The sequence below is a fragment of the Colossoma macropomum genome, unplaced genomic scaffold (assembly GCF_904425465.1).
Source record: "Colossoma macropomum unplaced genomic scaffold, Colossoma_macropomum, whole genome shotgun sequence".
Classification (NCBI taxonomy): domain Eukaryota; kingdom Metazoa; phylum Chordata; class Actinopteri; order Characiformes; family Serrasalmidae; genus Colossoma; species Colossoma macropomum.
The window spans coordinates 5,930,423-5,949,863 of record NW_023494809.1 but is presented as its reverse complement, the minus strand read 5'-3'; the positions used below and the strand labels follow the sequence as shown (position 1 = coordinate 5,949,863).

The 19,441-nt window shown below is 40.1% G+C and overlaps 1 protein-coding gene across 1 annotated transcript; it reads right to left on the bottom strand.

Moving 5' to 3' along the window:
• Positions 1-565: 565 nt before the first annotated feature.
• Positions 566-18,291, bottom strand: LOC118798872 (protein asteroid homolog 1-like). The gene is made up of 5 exons (XM_036558474.1): positions 18,221-18,291; positions 12,813-14,109; positions 11,874-12,090; positions 4,134-4,293; positions 566-1,626 (listed from the first exon to the last, which is right to left on the bottom strand). The coding sequence occupies exons 2-5, from the start codon at positions 14,061-14,063 to the stop codon at positions 1,329-1,331; spliced, it is 1,926 nt and encodes a 641-aa protein (XP_036414367.1). The 5' UTR covers positions 14,064-14,109; positions 18,221-18,291; the 3' UTR covers positions 566-1,328.
• Between the last annotated feature and the right edge of the window lie 1,150 nt (positions 18,292-19,441).

Below are 19,441 nucleotides of genomic sequence, written 5' to 3'. Positions count from 1 at the left end.
TGAGCTATCGTCTCTGACTTTACATCTACAAGGTGGACTGACAAGGTAACAGAGTGGACAGTGAGTGGACACAGTGTTTCGCAGTATGTGTTTCTTTCCTCTTTATAGCAGTAAGCGGTTCTCCGAGGCCACATTTACTCTCGCGCACCAATCACTGGGGAAAATAAACATGCTTTTATTAAGATTTTCATTTTCCAAATGCAGGCCAGTCACAGTGTCCCTGTTATGGAAATATCGAATGAGGGGTGATGGAAGGGTTTGGGTTTTTGATTATTATTTTTTTTAATGCTTTTTAATTTATTTTGTGTTATGCACAACAGAAGTCGGAAATCTCGTTGCTATTTCAGAATACAGTTGTACATTAAAATTTCTACAGATCTTTAAGAACAGTTGCGTATGTTGTGTATTTTTGTTTCCTTTTTCCATCAAAGCAGTAAAAATATTTAGATTTTAATTTGAATTGTGGGTTCAAATATTAACACAGTGGACAATTTTAGATAAAATATTAAATTTTATTGTTTTTTTTTAAAGGTGTGAAGCACATTTCAAAGTATTTCAAATACATATTCCTATGACAGCTTATTAATGCATGACAGATTTTATTGCACTGTATTCAAAAACATTCAGTAAAATACTGAAAAACCCATTAAAATCCATGCAGTTCAGTAGAAAAAGTCCATTCTACAATAAAAGAAACGTTAAAATCAGAGCGACAGTGATGAGCTGGGAACATCAACAGTATTTTCATACGGTTGAGCAAGAAAAGGAGAGGAGTGTAAATATTGAAGTGAGCCGTCTGAATCATTTAAGCTGGTACACACCAAAACAAACAGACAGACAAAAGAGTTCACAGCCGTCTGCCTGGTCAGTGAGTCAGCGAATGACCACGCAGGTTTACATCGCAGACCTTTTATATGAAAACTGTGGTTTTAAATGTTTGACTATGTAGCCGATTAACTGAGGCCTAAGAATAACAAGCTGCCCAATATTTACAGAGTGGCTGCATATTCTTATTCTTATTGCTAGACTGTGGAAAATTAAGGGACGTGGAAATAATAAGTGTGACTTGGTCGATAAAGCAAAACGTGGCAGGAAATGACCTCATTACACAAAGCTCTTCCATCGCTATAAGAATTTAAAGAAATTTAGGAAATTTGCAAGAAATGTTCAGCACTTTTTTGTTTTCTTGCTTGTAACCTGCACTTAAAGCAGATGGAAACATAGTTAGTGACTCACTCAATGAATCAATTAATTGTTCATTGTATCAGTGAATCGCTCAGTTAGGAATATCGATAATTCTTGTACTGCTGAGTCAAAAAAAATGTCCTTTATTCCCAGTAGGAGCGCTCAGGTTTCTTGAGCTTTAAATCTGTTTTGCTGGTTCTGCTCTTGAGCTTGTGTCTCTGGCGTTTTTGTATGCGAATCTCATCATCTTGGATACCAGCATTGCCTTTTTTCCCCCTCTTGTGTGGATCTTCATCATCCTCTTCATCAGAGGTGAAGTCTTCTTCCAGCTCGCTTTGCACCAGTGTACTCAGTCTTTGGAACAAATCCAGGGCTTTAACTTCAGCTAGCAGAGACTGGTATTTACTGGCAACATGGTGCACAAACAGGCCACTATACAACCTTAACAACAAAAAGAATAAAAAATATATATATCCCGAAAGTAAAAATTAAAGGACATCCTCGACACCCAAATACAAAAATTAGCAGATGCTCAATACCCCGAAGACAACAACGAAACAACACCCTCAATACCCCGAAGACAAAAACGAAACAACACCCTCAATATCCCGAAGACAACAACGAAACAACACCCTCAATACCCCGAAGACAACAATGAAACAACACCCTCAATACCCCGAAGACAAAAACGAAACAACACCCTCAATATCCCGAAGACAACAACGAAACAACACCCTCAATACCCCGAAGACAACAGCGAAACAACACCCTCAATACCCCGAAGAAAAAAACAAAACACCCTCGATCCCCGAAGACAAAAAATAAAACACCCTCGATACCCCAAAACAACACCCTCCATACCCATCAACAACGCCCCAGATAGAAAGTTTAGAGAACACCATCGACGCCTCAGATAGAAAGTTTAGAGAACGCCATCCACACCTCAGATCCAAAGTTTAGAGAACGCCATCGACGCCTCAGATCCAAAGTTTAGAGAACGCCATCGACGCCCCAGATAGAAAGTTTAGAGAACGCCATCCACACCTCAGATCCAAAGTTTAGAGAACGCCATCGACGCTCCAGATAGAAAGTTTAGAGAACGCCATCGACGCCTCAGATAGAAAGTTCAGAGAACGCCATCCACACCTCAGATCCAAAGTTTAGAGAACGCCATCGACGCTCCAGATAGAAAGTTTAGAGAACGCCATCGACGCCCCAGATAGAAAGTTTAGAGAACGCCATCCACACCTCAGATCCAAAGTTTAGAGAACGCCATCCACACCTCAGATCCAAAGTTTAGAGAACGCCATCGACGCCTCAGATCGAAAGTTTAGAGAACGCCATCGACGCCCCAGATAGAAAGTTTAGAGAACGCCATCCACACCTCAGATCCAAAGTTTAGAGAACGCCATCGACGCCCCAGATAGAAAGTTTAGAGAACGCCATCCACACCTCAGATCAAAAGTTTAGAGAACGCCATCGACGCCTCAGATCCAAAGTTTAGAGAACGCCATCGACGCCTCAGATCCAAAGTTTAGAGAACGCCATCCACACCTCAGATCCAAAGTTTAGAGAACGCCATCAACGCCCCAGATCGAAAGTTTAGAGAACGCCATCGACGCCCCAGATAGAAAGTTTAGAGAACGCCATCCACACCTCAGATAGAAAGTTTAGAGAACGCCATCGACGCCTCAGATAGAAAGTTTAGAGAACGCCATCGACGCCTCAGATCCAAAGTTTAGAGAACGCCATCGACGCCTCAGATCCAAAGTTTAGAGAACGCCATCGACGCCCCAGATAGAAAGTTTAGAGAACGCCATCCACACCTCAGATCCAAAGTTTAGAGAACGCCATCGACGCCTCAGATCCAAAGTTTAGAGAACGCCATCGACGCCTCAGATCCAAAGTTTAGAGAACGCCATCGACGCCTCAGATCGAAAGTTTAGAGAACGCCATCCACACCTCAGATCCAAAGTTTAGAGAACGCCATCGATGCCTCAGATCGAAAGTTTAGAGAACGCCATCGACGCTCCAGATAGAAAGTTTAGAGAACGCCATCCACACCTCAGATCCAAAGTTTAGAGAACGCCATCGACGCCTCAGATCCAAAGTTTAGAGAACGCCATCGACGCCTCAGATCGAAAGTTTAGAGAACGCCATCGACGCCCCAGATAGAAAGTTTAGAGAACGCCATCGACGCCTCAGATAGAAAGTTTAGAGAACGCCATCGACGCCTCAGATCGAAAGTTTAGAGAACGCCATCGACGCCCCAGATAGAAAGTTTAGAGAACGCCATCGACGCCCCAGATAGAAAGTTTAGAGAACGCCATCGACGCCCCAGATAGAAAGTTTAGAGAACGCCATCGACGCCCCAGATGTATTATCAAGTTACTCAAATGCATCTTTACGTTGTGCAAGATACATCGTGAAATCGAACTTTTCTGATGTTGTTCAGTGAGTACACAGTAGTGCCACATTTAAAGACTATAAAGAGTGAAAACAATTATTTCAATCTACACTTGCAACAATCGATTTAATAAGAAAAAGGATGATCAAACAGAAAAAGACATGAGGGCGTGTGAATGTTTCTCATTGCTGGTTTGAATGAAGTCTTGTGACTCTAAAGTCTTTTTGCCTGAAGGAGCAGTGAAGGTTCGCGTTACTGTTGGCTTAGTCATGATCATGCCAGCGAGGCGAGGTTCATCGTGCCTTAGTGACTCATAATAACTGTGTTTCCCTGTTCTGCATGTTTTGGTCTTCCCTCTCGAGGAGGTTAATGAGGTTAAAGATCATCAAGGAGAAATGATCTGATTGGTTGGATCAGGTTGTGCTACAGCAGGGGAAACTCCAGAATATGTAGGACAGGGACCCAGCAGGATCAGGCTTGACTAACAGAGCAGTGGTGATTATTCAGCTCTGACGGTGTGGAAGGAGGAGGTGGTGTTTACCGTGCGTATTCTGGTTCAGGCACTGGATTGTTCAGCAGCTGGTTGAGGCAGATACTGTCCCTCAGACTGCCCTGCCACTGACTGTAAGCGTGAGCTGCCTCCAGGTCCAGAGGAGTCTCCTCTTTACGGCTTTTCAGGTTCCTCAGCCTTTTTGGCAGCTCTGCAAAGCAGGAAGGGAAAATGGTATGGGTGAAATTCAACCAGAGAAGGTTCATTAGCTCTGATAGATTCTCCACAACATGCACATAATAAACAGCATCTTCTCACATTTCATTTGCTTATTTCTGCCTCGTAGCTCATTGAAACAAGCAGAGAAATTGTGTGGAAAGTGCTGATAGTAAACTTTCAATCCAGATCACATTTGTGTTTAAGTACAAAAGGTGATATTTTATCATGATCTAAATTTGGTAAAAATGTCTTGCTTTCGCAGAAATAAATATCTTTTTATTTTTGTCATTTTGCTATATTTGTTTTTAACATAATTTGAAAAATGCTTGCTGCCCTTTACATTATGTAAAAAATTCACAATAAATGGCCAACAGAAATAGTCAAAAAATTACTTGAAATAAAGTCTGGATACATTGACTTACATGGAAAGTTTGAAGGTTTTTTTCCTTCTGTAAAGTTACTGTTTTGGAGATAAAAGGTTTTTCTCTGACACAGATTAATAAATAATTGATAAATATATTTACATCTAAGTCTTTTTAATTGAATGTGTAGTAAATCCACAATAATAACTGTGGGCTTCTAAGGGTTGATTAACAGAATAGAATGGAGTAGAGTTTTCAGGGAGTAGATTAAGATATGAAATAAAAAACATAGATTTCTATAAAACTGTTTCCATCCCGTTCATATAAGCTTGGCAATTGTTGCTGAAGGGATAACTTGGCCAAGAAAGATTTTTTTTCTTTATTTAGAATCAGATAGATAGATAGATAGATAGATAGATAGATAGATAGATTCAACTTTGTTATTGCTCAGTACAAGTACACTACTCTGCTGTGGCCAGGAGAGGGAGCACTTCCGAGCTTTTCTACATGATTAGAGAGGGAGGGGGCCACGAGTAAGATGAGTCTTTAGCAACGGCTGAAACGCGGAGTTATACATTCCCTGTTTGAGTGGAACGACCGGCGATCTGTTCTCCTGTGACCGAGTGTGAGTGACGAGGTCAGTGGTGTAACTGTACTGACCTACAGTGAACTCACCTCTTTACTAACATCCTAACAGCTTTAGCAGCGTTAAATCACGTCTGCTCCTCACAACTACAGCACTGTTACAGCGCTCAGACAGTCATATTTAAGTATTAGTGCATTCACAAGCAATGAAAGTGAAAGAAAGAAGTGGGTTCATGTAAATTACAGCCCTGATTTAAACGAAAGTAACCTGAGAAAGCTGTGAGGCTTTGGAGAGCGGGAGAGCGCTAGCTTTCCAGGCTAGCTGTTTTTAGCAGCTGGCTAACTTGAAGCAGCTCCGTCACTCCACAACACGGAGAATTGATGATACTGTAGATCAAACACAGCACAAAAGCACCGCTTTCAGTTTAAACGTACCTAAAGGAGGACTCTGTTTGTCTGGTGTTGATATTTTGCGGTTCACCACTTAAACTACTACGATAGTATAGAGAATCCAGTCGTCTAGCTGGTGTCTGAATACTGTGATGTCATGTGTAGCGGGGTAGCCGAGCGCTCGGCACCAGCTGAAAATAATGTTTTCTTTCTTAAATTATGACTATCACAAAAATAGCCATGCTTTTCCAGTTGGTAAAAACAGCTCAGCAGACACTTTCTCCCACTCTCCCATGACAGATTTGTGAAATGTTCCACTGGTTGGTGAGTGTTTGTTGTGTTCTGACCATAAAGGATGGTTTAAAACAGCGATTAACCACCCAGGACCAAAAATCCGCCTTCAAACTTGAAAGAAATAATGATTTGACATTTATTGCAGTATGCATCGATATCGAACGATATGGATTTTGTTTATCATGATAACATTTTTGACCATATCGCCCAGCTGTACTTTTCACTTTATCTAATGTGTATAGAACTCAACGATAGAACCTGGTGTGCTGATTAAAGATAGAGAAAATTAAGCTGGCAAAATGAAAAATTGAAAATACAACTCCATTTCCAAAAAAGTTGGGACGCTGTGCAAAATGTAAATAAAAACAGAATACAATGATTTGCAAATCGTTTAAACCCTATATTTAGTTCAAAATATAACAAAGACAACAGATCAAATGTTGAAAGTGATGAATTTTATTGTTTTATGAAAAATATCTGCCCGCTGTGAAATTCATGCCAGCAACATGTTCAGAAAAAGTTGGGACGGGGAAACAAAAGCCTGGTAAATGGTACCAGGTAATGGTAAAAAACACCTGGTGTTTGATTGACAACAGGTCAGTAACATGATTGGGTATAATGATCATCTCAGAGAGGCGGAGTCTTTCAGAAGAAAAGATGAGGAGGGGTTCACCACCACAAAGACTGCATGATGAAATAGTGCAACAATACAACAATAACATTTCTCAACATATAATAGCAAAGAACTTTTGCTTTTCATCATCTACGGTACATAATAACATTAAAAGATTCAGAGAATCTGGAGAAATCTCTGTATGTAAGGGACGAGGCCAAAACCAGTATTTGCTGGCCGTGATCTTTGGGCCCTCAGACAGCACTGCATTAAAAACAGACATGATTCTGTAGTGGAAATCACTGCATGGGCTCAGAAACACTTCTGAAAACCAGTGTCTGTGAAAACAGTTCATCACTGCATCCACAAATGCAATTAAAAACTCTACTATTCTAGGACAAAACCATAGATAAACAGAATCCAGAAACGCTGCCGTCTTCTCTGGGCCCAAGTTAGTTTAAGATGGACGGAGGTAAAGCAGAAACTGTCCTGTGGTCCAACAAATCAAATTTTGAAATTCTTTTTGGAAATCATGGACACTGTGTCCTACGGGCTGAAGACTACTCAGCTTGTTATCAGCGTACAGTTCAAAAGCCAGTATTCATGATGGTATATAGGGGGCATTAGTGTACATAGCATGGTTGACGCTCACATCTGTGAAGGCACCATTAATGCTGAACGATATATACAGATTTTGGCGACATATGCTGCCATTCAGACAACGTCTTTTTCAGGGAAGGCCTTGATTATTTCAGCAAGACGATGTCAAACCACATTCTGCATGTATTACAGCAGCCTGGCTCTAAAGTAAAAGAGTCTGGATGCTAAACTGACCTGCCTGCAGTCCAGACCTGTCACCCAATGAAAACATTTGCTGCATAATGAAACAAAAATATGACAAAGGAGACCCTGAACTGTTGAGCAGCTGAAATCCTGTATTAAGCAAGAATGGGTAAACATTTCAGTTTCAAAACTACAGCAGTGTTTCCTCAGTTCCCAAACGCTTACAGAGTGCTGTTAAAACAAGAAGTGGTGCAAAATAGCAGTAGACATAAACCTGTCCCAATTTTTTCAGAACGTGTTGCTGGAATCAAATTCAAAATGGGCAAATATTTTTCAAAAAACAACATTTCTCAGTTTCAGTATTTAAAATGTTCTCTTTGTACCATTTTGAAAGAAATACAGGCTTTATGTAATTTGTTTATGATTGCATTCTAGTCTTATTTACATTTTGCACGGTGTCCCAACATTTTTGGAAATGGGGTTGTAAATAAGCACATTCAAACATATATTCAAAAAAATTCAAACAAAAGAGGGGCATTTCAGGGTCATATACATTTTTCAATTCTTCCAATATTCCTCAAATTTAGCTTCCTGGAGCCTTATGGGGAAGGTGAGTCTTTCCATTATAAAGATTTCATAGATAATATCATCCCAGTCCTCTAGGGATGGGGTATCTGGCTTACGCCATTTCTTTGTAATTGATTTTCTAGCAGCTGCACTCAAAATTCCAAACAAGTATTTTAACATTTATAGATGTTGAGTGTAGAAACCCCAGAAAAGTTCTTCCCAATTAAAGGCACCAGAAAATGTTTATTTTTGGGCAGGCCCAAAACAAGTGATAGTGATATGCTTCCTGGGAGCCACAATTCCTTCAACAGCTAGGAGAGCCAAGGTGGTGAGACCTCTGAACAACTGTCATAAAATATCTACTAAGACTCTTCCAGCTGAACACTTTACATGAAGCTGACCCTGATATCATCCACTGAAATTCATAGCATTTTGACCAGACTTCTTCTGTAATGCAACTATTGGTTTCCCTTTCCCTTTTTTTATGTAGATGGTACTTGCTATTTTGGCTTCCTGAAGACCCCTATATATTCTTTAGATTACCTTAAGCCCCTAATCTATTCTATAGGCATTAATAAATCTTTCAGTAAATTGTCTAAAAAGTCACTATTATTTAGTTCATGTAGTGTTTTAACATCTGTAAGTTTTTCAGTGTCCCTTGACTGAAGAAGGTACAGTATGAAGAGAGGCCCCGACTCACCCAGTCCTTATGGTGCATGTCCAACTTATTTGGGGAAAAATCAAGGTCATGAGCACACCATCTCAGAATCTTTATCTCCCTTATTCTTTGCTAATTTAATAGTTTGAAATCTCACCCTAGGCTTTTTCCCTTGCCAAATGTATCATGATGTAATGAGATCTCATATTCTTGGCCTAGCAGTTTCATGCCTGTAACGTTCTCATCCTGAGTGATCCCCTGACTTAACACCTCAATAAATGTACCAAAAAAATAATGGACTTACTGAGCAGCCCTGTCTAGTCCCTCTCTCCAGATTAAAGGTGTTTGATGTGGCGCCGTTTATTTTAATGCTTGCCCTTGGGTCACTGTACAATGCTTGAATAGTTTTAATAAAAGTCTGGTGGAATCCATGTAGTGAAAGCATCCAGACCTCCTGCCTTATTGGGTTTTAAATTTAAATTGCCTTTTTGATTTCTTCATCCGATATTGTACCAACTAGAAGCTTATTTTGTTCGTCCCTTACTTTTTACCAATTTAATTTAATTTCGAATTAATTTTATCAGGTCAAGAAAAGGTTTCATCTGTCTTTCATCTATTTTAGGCTGCCTGTATAAAGTTTTACAAAAAGTTTCAAATGATTGTTGTTTATCCTTTAATTTGCTGTGTATAGGATTTGTTGTGGGGTCTTTTATTTTATAAATTGTATTTTCTGCTTGTTGCTTTATTAATTTGTCCACAAGCAATTTGGCTGATTTTCTTTCTGCTTCATACCGTCTTTGTTTTAGAAAGATAAACTTTTTTTAAATATCATTTGAGTAGATTTCATTTAATGAATTCTTTTTCTTGTCTATTTCCATTTTTGTTTCAATGTCTTTTTATGTAGGTTCTTTAATTCCTTTATTCTGTTTTTAACTTATCCAGATATTATTTTCTCTGCTTTTTAAAATTTGAGCTATATCCTATAATTTTCTCTCGAAGAACAGCTTTACATGCGTACCAAAAAATTGGTGGCGATACTTTCCCATTATCATTTTTGTCAAGATATTCTTTTATATCCATCCTTAAATACCACCTCATTTGGTTAAGAATGCCTGTATTTAGCCTCCAGATGTTTTTTTTTTTATTTTCGGAGCCTAATATCAAGTCCACAGTGATTGGGGTAAGTCCATGGCCCCAAACTTGCAACCTATCACCCTAGACAAGTTTCTTTGAAACATGAAGAAATAGTCAATCTTGGAATCAGTGGATTCAAATCTCTCCATATATCTGAAAGCCCCAATTCCTGCTTCATTAAATTTATGTTTTTTGTAATTTTCTTCGCTCCTGAATAATAAAGTCTTCACGTTTCCAGGGATGAGTGAAGTCTAACATTAAAATCTCCTCCAAATATTAGGGTTCCCTGAGCCTCCAGGATAAATAAATCAAAGAATTGTTTATAAAATTTCCATTCGGATCCCGAGGAGCATAAACATTCAGGAAAGTAACTAACATACATACCCTGCAGATATCCCAGGACCAGCACAAATCTCCCGTCTGTCTCCCATCTTTTCCTTGTTTAGTTTACTAGAAATTAGAATTGCTACACCTCTCTTAGAGCGCTGACAACAGGAAGACGCATACTGGTTAAATCTCCATCTCGTGAGTTTTTCATGTTCTAATTCTTTTAAATGAGTCTCTTGAAGGAGAGCTACTTCTGCTCCCTCTCTTTTCAACTTTGCCAGAACTTTTCCTCCTCTTAATTGGATTTCCTAGACCATTTACATTATAAGTAGTTACTTTAATTAGATTGAAGCTTTGCATTATGTCTTTGAGTATATTTTAGATCCCCGTAAGTCTACATATATATCATATCTCTCACCCATGGTGCTATAAGGAACAGTAGCACAGCTATAATCAATAACCAGTAACATGATAACCAAGTAGTGAACCAAGTCGCAAATATCAACATTAACTTTAAGTTTTAAGGCCTTTTTTATGGAAAATGTGTATCAAAGGAAAGACTCTTCCTCCTGACATTGAAAGAGAGCCCTCTTCAGCTGTTAGGATGATGCATAGGTCCATATGCAAAAGAGGTGTCCTGACTTTAAACCTATCCTCCATACGCCTTTAGCATTATCTATCTTAGCAATACTAATACCATGTAGGGAAGCAGAATTGAAAATGAACACTGACTCTCACCATTAGTTTCAGCATTGTTTAACATTCTTGGAGGAAGTATGTTTCATAGCAAATGTACTTATCAGATGTCCCTGGAGTCATTCCTTGAAGCTTCGATTAGAGCCTGCATTCTCCTGGTTTCTTTGTTTTCCGCTGAGACACCAAGTCAGCTGGCTGATGTGGTCGAGAAGAGAAGTTGGATGTTTCAGAAAGGTCACCGGTATCCCCCTCTCTGCCATGTCCACCATTGCTTCCTCTGCCGAGCTGTAAACCACCGTGCCATCCTTGTAAAACACTCTGAGCCTGGCCATGAACGGAAGTCTGAAATTTTAAATCTCGTTCCTTGAGCACAGCTTTCACTTCTGCATATTCCGTCCGCTTCCTCAGCCACTCAGGTGCATAATCATTGTCCAGGTGCACCCCTTTTCCTTGGATTTCAAATCCTTTTTTCTGCCAAGGTCTTTTAAGCACATACTCTTTCATTCTGTAGCTTGAGCTTCATTCGCTCCTCTTCAATCTTTTGTGAATTTTATTGATATCTAATCTTATGCCATTTCGTTGCTAACTGGAGTCCCTTCTAAATTCTCTCTGTCCGGATAAGACCCATGTTAGCACCGCTTGTCAGCTCCGAGTCAGTGATGGATTGCCTGCCATCCTCCATGTTGATATTAGCTTGTGGAAGTTCACTTTCTTCTTCAAGGTCATGTTTTTTTACTCTGTGCAAGATTTTTATTCCCTACTTTAGGCATTTTTGTTCATCCGCTGAATCTCCGATTCTCAGAAATGAAATTCTAGTTATACGGGCAACTTTTAATTCTTATTGTCGGGATACCTATTGTTTTATGAGGTCATCACCTAGCCAGCTGGATTGGAAGTCCCCCCAGCAAATACATTTTTTTTTCTGTTTACCTAAATGTTCACACAGTGCTAATTGGTGGGGTATAAGCTTCCAGTACTTGTTAGCTACATTGGGCTTGTAGCTCCAGTGCTAAAACTAAAGAAGCAAACTTCAGATACCAAACATGTCTTGGCTGATCGACATCAGCATGAGGGAGCAACTGTGTAAATGTATTTTTTCCTTTAATCTCTTGATATAATGATTTGATTGTGATTTATTAAAGCCAGAGAAGCTGTATATTCACCTTTCTCTGTGAGTGGATCTCTGGACAGCTCTCCGTACACCAGGCCGACCAGCAAGGCCCAGAGGAATTCTGGTTTGGGCTCAGGCTCCGCATGTTTCAGCCAGTAGCATGTGACGTACATGGCTAGCTGCAGGTTTGCAGGAACAAGGAGCTCGTCAAAAGCCTGAGACACACACAAAGCGTCCAAGAAGACCTCAAGCCTCCGATTCTGTGGCGTCTAGAAGATAAAAGAGCAGATTTATAGTGAATGCTCTGGAAAACTCTCTGTACCATCCATCCATCTTCTAAACCGCTTATCCAACTGGGTCGTGGGGGGTGCTGGAGTCAATCCCAGCGTTCAGTGGGCAGAAGGCAGGAAACACCCTGGACAGGTCACCAGTCCATCACAGACACACAGACATACACATTCATTCCAAGGGGCAATTTAGCATCTCCAGTTCACCTGACTGCATGTGGGAGGAAACCGGAGCACCTGGAGGAAACCCAGACAGACACGGGCAGAACATGCAAACTCCACACAGAAAAGACCCTGGCCTGACTGATTCCTCGGGCTAAACTGCTGTAGGCTGAATGGGCGGGGCTAAACTGCTGTAGGCTGAAAGGGTGGGGCTAAACTGATGTAAGCTGAATGGGTGGGGCTAAACTGATGTAAGCTGAATGGGTGGGGCTAAACTGCTGTAGGCTGAATGGGTGGGGCTAAACTGCTGTAGGCTGAAGTGTGGTCATATGGAAATGTGTTCATGATTATGACATTATGAGCTGTTTTTGCAGCTTAGTTTCCATATATGGGCTGTGGAATGAAATTTAGCAATGTTTACATTCCACATCTTTGTTACTTTTGTTAAAAAAATAGAAAAATATGAGTTAGCATGATATTAGCATATAACTGTCTTCATAGACTATAACTAAACAATAGCACTAGTTTTAAGTCTGCATTACCTCCCACAGTGTGTCCAGCTGAAGGTCTGTCGGGATGGCTGGAACCGTGGAGCTGGTTAGCGTCAGCCCCTGCCTGTCATACTCCTCTACCTCGTACCGCTCTTCTTCTGTGGCGGCCTGCAGCATTAAGCCGTAAATGACCTGCCGTATGGGCCTGGAGGTCAGGTTGTTGCTGCAGAGGCTAAAATCCTGCACTGAAAAGTTGAGAGTGACCCTGTGCAGCGTGAGGACATCAAGAAGGATGGAGTTGAGCTTCCCCTCGCCCAGGGCCTTCAGGAACCACTCTGGCAGGCTCTGTAAAGGTCTTGGGAGCTTGCTCTGTGGTTCTCCTCTCTCGAAGAACTGAGCTATGGAGCTGGGAGTCAGGCGGTACTCCTGCAGGCCCTGCTTGAGAACCTTGAGGACCATGGCTGAATCCCTCGGGTTCGTAATCGTGCTCCGAAGGGCTTTAATGGCGTCTTTGGGGCACTTATGGCGCGACAGCCATCTGAGCAAGCCATCGATATTGCGGTTTCCTCCAGGAGTAAGTGAGAACTTTGTCCAGTTTGGAAACAGTGTTTTGTCCAGGTGGGCGTAGTCGTTGCCCAAGATGGTGGCGAAAATAGGGAGAAGCTGCTTGTTCATGCAGTTTAAGGTGCTGCACAGGTTGCTGACGGAATACCAACTGGCTGGAATGTACTTTTTGTCTGACTGTCTGATTGACGTCACTTTCCTCCAGTGGAAGTCAAAAAGGGGTAAAAACCCTCCCTTGATGTCGAATATGTAGAAATCAGAGTCGTTGGACAGAACCGGACAGTTCCACTCATTAGCCAGAGCTGCGACCTCCCAGTCGGCCTCGGCGACGCACTGGATAAGCGGCACCTTGAGCTTCCTGAGGACCTGCTTGAAGACGTTCTTGATGAGGATCGGAAGGGCTTCTCCTCGTCGTCCTTTGGACAAGGCGTCGGCCCTCTTGATCCTGTCTTCGGCTCTTTTCTTCAGGGTGTCGAACTTCTTATCGCTGATGTCGTCCCCTCCGTCCAGCACGACGTAAGGCTTGATTGTGCAGATTCTGAGGTTTGCGAAGAAGCGACTGACCACTTTCTCAAAGCCTTCATATTCTCCTCCGTGCGCTTGATCCAGGTGAGACTGGAAGTAGAGGCTGTAGTACAGATTGGATCCATCGATGACGAGCTTGCTGTTCCTAAAGTTTCGCCTCTTCAGGACGTCGCTGTTGCCCTCCATGTAGGTCTTGAGTCCTTGGACTCCCATGGCGCCCACCTTCTAGACTTTTAGTCTCGGACAACAAAATATAGACCTATAAATGAGAAGATTCATTTACACTGACAATCCAGTATGAATTCTTTAATCATACAGCCTTTAATGCAGTGTTACCAGGTTTTATGTGGCTTTTATCAGGATTAGAGTTTGCCTATAATTCTGAAATGTACAGTGAGCAAAATGATGCTGCGTTTAAACTTAAAAACGCTTAAAATATTAAGTTAACAAACTAAAAACAAATTATTCTTCTGTAAACATTACAAGTTCAGTGAACTGAAAGTTAACCTGGTTACTTACTTTTTAAATTTAAAAGAGTGACACTTTAAAAAGATGGTTCCTCAAGAGTTCTTTAGTAAAGGCAGCGGTTCTACATAGAACCATGAGTTCTATATAGAACCTTTTGCAAGCTTAAATGGTTCTTTGCGTGGTGAAATGGTTCTTCAGATTGATGGAGAAAGTTTTGTATATGATTCTATATAGCACCAAAAAAGTTTCTGCTACTTTCAAACACTTGTCAAAAGATGGCTTTTCAAGGGTTCTTTAGTAAAGAAAGTGGTTCTAAATAGAACCATAAACACTCAAAAAACCCTTTGCATGATCAGATTGATGGAGAATGTGCTGTATATGTTTCTATGTAGAACCTTTTTAAAAGGGTTCTTTATAGCAACTTCTATTGTAACAAGTTTGTATTGTAACAATAGCAGAACCCTTTTTGGTGCTATATAGAAACCTATTCAAAAAGGTTCTATGTAGAACCATATATAGCACATTCTGCATCAATCTGAAGAACAATTTCATGATACAAAGAACCATTTAAGCATGCAATGGGTTCTTTGAGTGTTCACAGTTCTATGTAGAACCATTTTTTTTATGAAAGAACCATTGAAGAACTATCATTTTTAAGAGGGCATACAATAGCAGAACACTTTTTGGTGCTATACACAACTGTTTTTTTTTAAAAAGGTTCTATGTAGAACCATATAGCAAGCAAGCAAAGTTTATTTATATAGCGCTTTTTACAACAGGTGTTGTCACAAAGCAGCTTTACAAAACAAAACAAAAAAAAAAAACAGCATTACAGGAAGAAATCCAGGTCCAAGCCTCCATGAGCGTCACCAGTGGTGACAGTGGCAAGGAAAAACTCCCTAAGAGAAACAGGAAGAAACCTTGAGAGGAACCAAGACTCAGAAGGGGAACCCATCCTCCTCTGGTCGACACCGGATAGTAAAACATTGTTAGTACAGAAACAGGGAAAACAGGTGGAGCAATGATTAATTTGATTAGTTTAGTTTATGCAGCAGCATCATCAGCATCAGTGGGGTCAGGTTGTGAGGGTGAGGTTTGTACGGCGTTGTACAGCAGGAGGCTCAATGTTGGTAAGCCGGTCCAGAGGGCTGGCGAGCAGTGGCACCCAATCAAGGCAGAAGAGGCAGCAGCATCAGACGCACAGGATGGGCAGCTGTTCAATTCGGCAAAGAAAAGAAAGAAAGGAAAAACACACAGAGAGTCAGTTCTGTAATGAGTGACTGATCACAGATTACAGTGTTAGCAGAGCAGCAGAGACTTGGCAGGTATAGAACCGACAGGGAAGACTAATTACCAAAGGCTTGACTATACAAGTAAGTTTTTAGCCTAGACTTAAACACTGAGGCTGTGTCTGAGTCCCGAACATTAACAGGAAGACTATTCCAAAGCTGGGGGGCTTTGTATGAGAAGCTCCGCCCCCTGACGTAACTTTATTAATTCTAGGTACTAACAGTGAGCAGCACCTTGTGATCTAAGTAGGCGTGATGGTTCATAGTGAGAGAGAAGTTCACTCAGGTACTGAGGGGCAAGTCCGTTTAGGGCTTTATAGGTCAGTAATAGAATTTTATAATCAATGCGAAATTTAACTGGTAACCAGTGTAGGTTTGATAGAACTGGGCTGATATGGTCAAACTTTCTGGTTCTAGTAAGAACCCTGGCTGCAGCGTTCTGGACTAACTGAAGCTTGTTAAGGCTTTTGCTGGGACATCCAGACAGCAGGGCACTACAGTAATCTAGCCTTGAAGTAATAAATGCATGAACTAACTTTTCTGCATCCTGTAGAGAGAATGCATTTCTCAATTTAGCAATATTGCGGAGATGCAGGAAGGCTGTTCTAGTAATATTAGTTATGTGTGCGTCGAAGGACAGATCAGGGTCTATAAAGACACCAAGGCTTTTTACAGATGAGCTTGATGCAACTGAGAAATTGTTAAGTTTAAGTGTTAAAGTAGACGGTTTATTTCTAGCTGCTTTTTGGACCAAGAAGCAGAACCTCTGTTTTGTCCAAGTTTAGAAGGAGAAAGTTACTCGACATCCAGTCTTTTACGTCTTTTATACAGTCCTCAATCTTGCTAAGTTTAATTTTATCATCCGGTTTGCTTGCTAAGTATAACTTAGTGTCATCGGCATAGCAGTGGAAATTTATGCCGTGTATACTGATAATGGTGCCCAGTGGTAGCATATATAGTGTGAATAAAACAGGTCCTAAAACAGAGCCTTGTGGAACACCATACTTTACTTTTGCGAGGACAGATGATTCACCGTTTATATTAACAAACTGATAGCGATCAGTGAAGTAGGACCGGAACCAGGAAAGAGCTGTTCCTGTTACTCCTACAAGGTTCTCTAGTCTATCTAATAAGATAGCAGGGTCTATTGTGTCAAATGCCGCTCTAAGATCGAGAAGGACTAACAGAGACACTTTTTCTTGGTCAGAGACTAATAATAGATCATTTACAATTTGTACTAGTGCTGTCTCTGTACTATGATGTGGCCTAAAACCAGATTTAAATTTTTCGTGTATTTGATTCCTCTGCAAATAGGAGCTTAATTGTTTTGCTATAACTTTTTCCAGGATCTTTGATATAAAGGGGAGATTCGAGATGGGTCTATAATTTGATAGTTCGCAGGGATCGAGGTTCGCTTTCTTAATCAGCAGTCTAATTACTGCTAGTTTAAGAGATTTTGGGATGTATCCAAGGATAAGAGAGGAGTTTATTATTGACAGAATAGGCTTGGTTATTTCTGGCAAAATTTCCTTGAGTGAACCTGTAGGAATCGGATCTAACATACAAGTAGATGTTTTTGCGGAAGAGACTATTTTAACTAGTTCATTTTCTTGGAGTAAGGTAAACGATTCCAGCCTCTCTGCAGGGATCATAGTATTCTCAGGATTTAGACTGGCATTATGGGGAAGCAGGTTTGTAGAGTTTAACTATGTATTCTGAATTTTCTGCCTAATTTTTTCAATTTTATCATTAAAGAAGTTAATAAAATCGTTGCTGCTATAGGCTGATGGAACCTGGGGTTCACTAACTGTTTTGTTCTCTGTTATTTTAGAGATTGTGCTGAAAAGTAATCTAGGATTATTTTTATTGTTTTCTATGAGAGAGGAGAGGTAAACTGAGCGTGCTGTAGCAAGTGCTCTTCTATAGTCTATACAACAATTCTCCATCAGTCTGAGGAACCATTTCACTATGAAAAGAACCATTTAAGCATACAAAAGGTCCTAATTAGAACTATTGCCTTTACTAAACAACCATCGAGTGTATACAATTTTGGTTGTTTCCAGAACCTTTTTTTTGTTTTGTTTTGTTTTTTTTTTAAAAAAAAAAGGTTCTACATAGAGCCAAATACAACACATTTTCCATTAATCTGAAGAACCATTTCACCATACAAAGAACGATTTAAGCATGTAAATGGTCCTTTATAGAACTATTGGCTTTACTAAAGAACCAGCAAAGAACCATCGTTTCAAGTGTATTTGATAGTAGAACGCTTTTTGGTGCTATATAGTACTTTTTTTTAAAAAGGTTCTATCTAGAACCATATACAACAGATTCTCCATCAATCTGAAAAACCATTTCACCATGCAAAGAACCATTAAGCATGCAAACGGCCCTAAAAGAACCCTTAGAGAACCATATTCTGTGTAACAGCCAGCTTTCTTATGACTGATGCAGTAAGAACTCAAACAAGTTCTACAAGATCAGAATCTGCCTTTCTAAGTTTCAGCTAAACTTTCTGAGGGTTTCATTTAAACTTCACACTCGGAGCTCAAACAGGCGCCCGTCTGAGAAACTCCTGCGTATTTAATCTGAATAGGTTCCAGTATAATTTACCTGTTTTGCTGCGAGAATAAAGAAGAGCGCTCGCGCTGCCCGCGCTTCTGTGTTTCTGCTCGTGCCCGCGCGGGGCGCTTATTTATGTAAAGCGAAACTGTGCGTCACACAGAGGAAGACGAAACCTAAGGAGCAGCAGAAGAGCCGCTCAGCTGAGAGGAGTGTTTGTTTGTGAGCGGTTTCCAGAGCGACTTACACTGACTCAGCCCGGAATAACCTGCAGAGCTCTTACTGCATACATGAGAGTGTATACATCATCTCTAACTGTATAGATCATCTCTGACTGTATAGATCATCTTTAACTGTATACATCATCTCTTACTGTATACATCATCTCTGACTGTATAGATCATCTCTAACTGTATAGATCCTCTCTTACTGTATAGATCCTCTCTTACTGTATAGATCATCTTTAACTGTACAGATTATCTCTTACTGTATAGATCATCTCTAACTGTATAGATCATCTTTAACTGTATAGATCATCTCTTACTGTATACATCATCTCTAACTGTATAGATCCTCTCTTACTGTGTAGATCCTCTCTTACTGTATAGATCATCTCTAACTGTATAGATCCTCTCTTACTGTATAGATCATCTTTAACTGTACAGATTATCTCTTACTGTATAGATCATCTCTAACTGTATAGATCATCTTTAACTGTATAGATCATCTCTAACTGTATACATCATCTCTAACTGTATAGATCCTCTCTTACTGTATAGATCATCTTTAACTGTATAGATCATCTCTAACTGTATAGATCATCTCTAACTGTATAGATCATCTCTTACTGTATACATCATCTCTAACTGTATACATCATCTCTAACTGTATAGATCATCTCTAACTGTATACATCCTCTCTTACTGTATAGATCATCTTTAACTGTATAGATCATCTCTAACTGTATAGATCATCTTTAACTGTATAGATCATCTCTAACTGTATAGATCCTCTCTTACTGTATAGATTCTCTCATACTATATATTCTCTTACTGTATAGATCAGTGTTTATGCTGCAATAAGCCTGGCTTATTGCTTTTATAAAATGGTGGCCAACATAAAATATGATAAAATACACACTTTTTCAGTAAAAAATAATTAAAGTTATTATTAATAATAATCGACCTAAGTATTCCGCCAAGAAATGTAGTTCCTTCAGAGTACAGTATCATTGCCAAGCAACTATGAACCACTGAATGAAGAGAACGTTTG

Bases quoted from the DNA above. Each gene is read 5' to 3' on its own strand.
- LOC118798872 (XM_036558474.1), bottom strand. From the start codon at position 14,063: ATGGGAGTCCAAGGACTCAAGACCTACATGGAGGGCAACAGCGACGTC. The intron at 12,091-12,812 runs GTAATGCAGACT...TTTATCTTCTAG, and splicing joins AGCTGGACACACTGTGGGAG to ACGCCACAGAATCGGAGGCT. The intron at 4,294-11,873 runs GTGAATATACAG...CCTGCTTTGCAG, and splicing joins AGATCCACTCACAGAGAAAG to AGCTGCCAAAAAGGCTGAGG.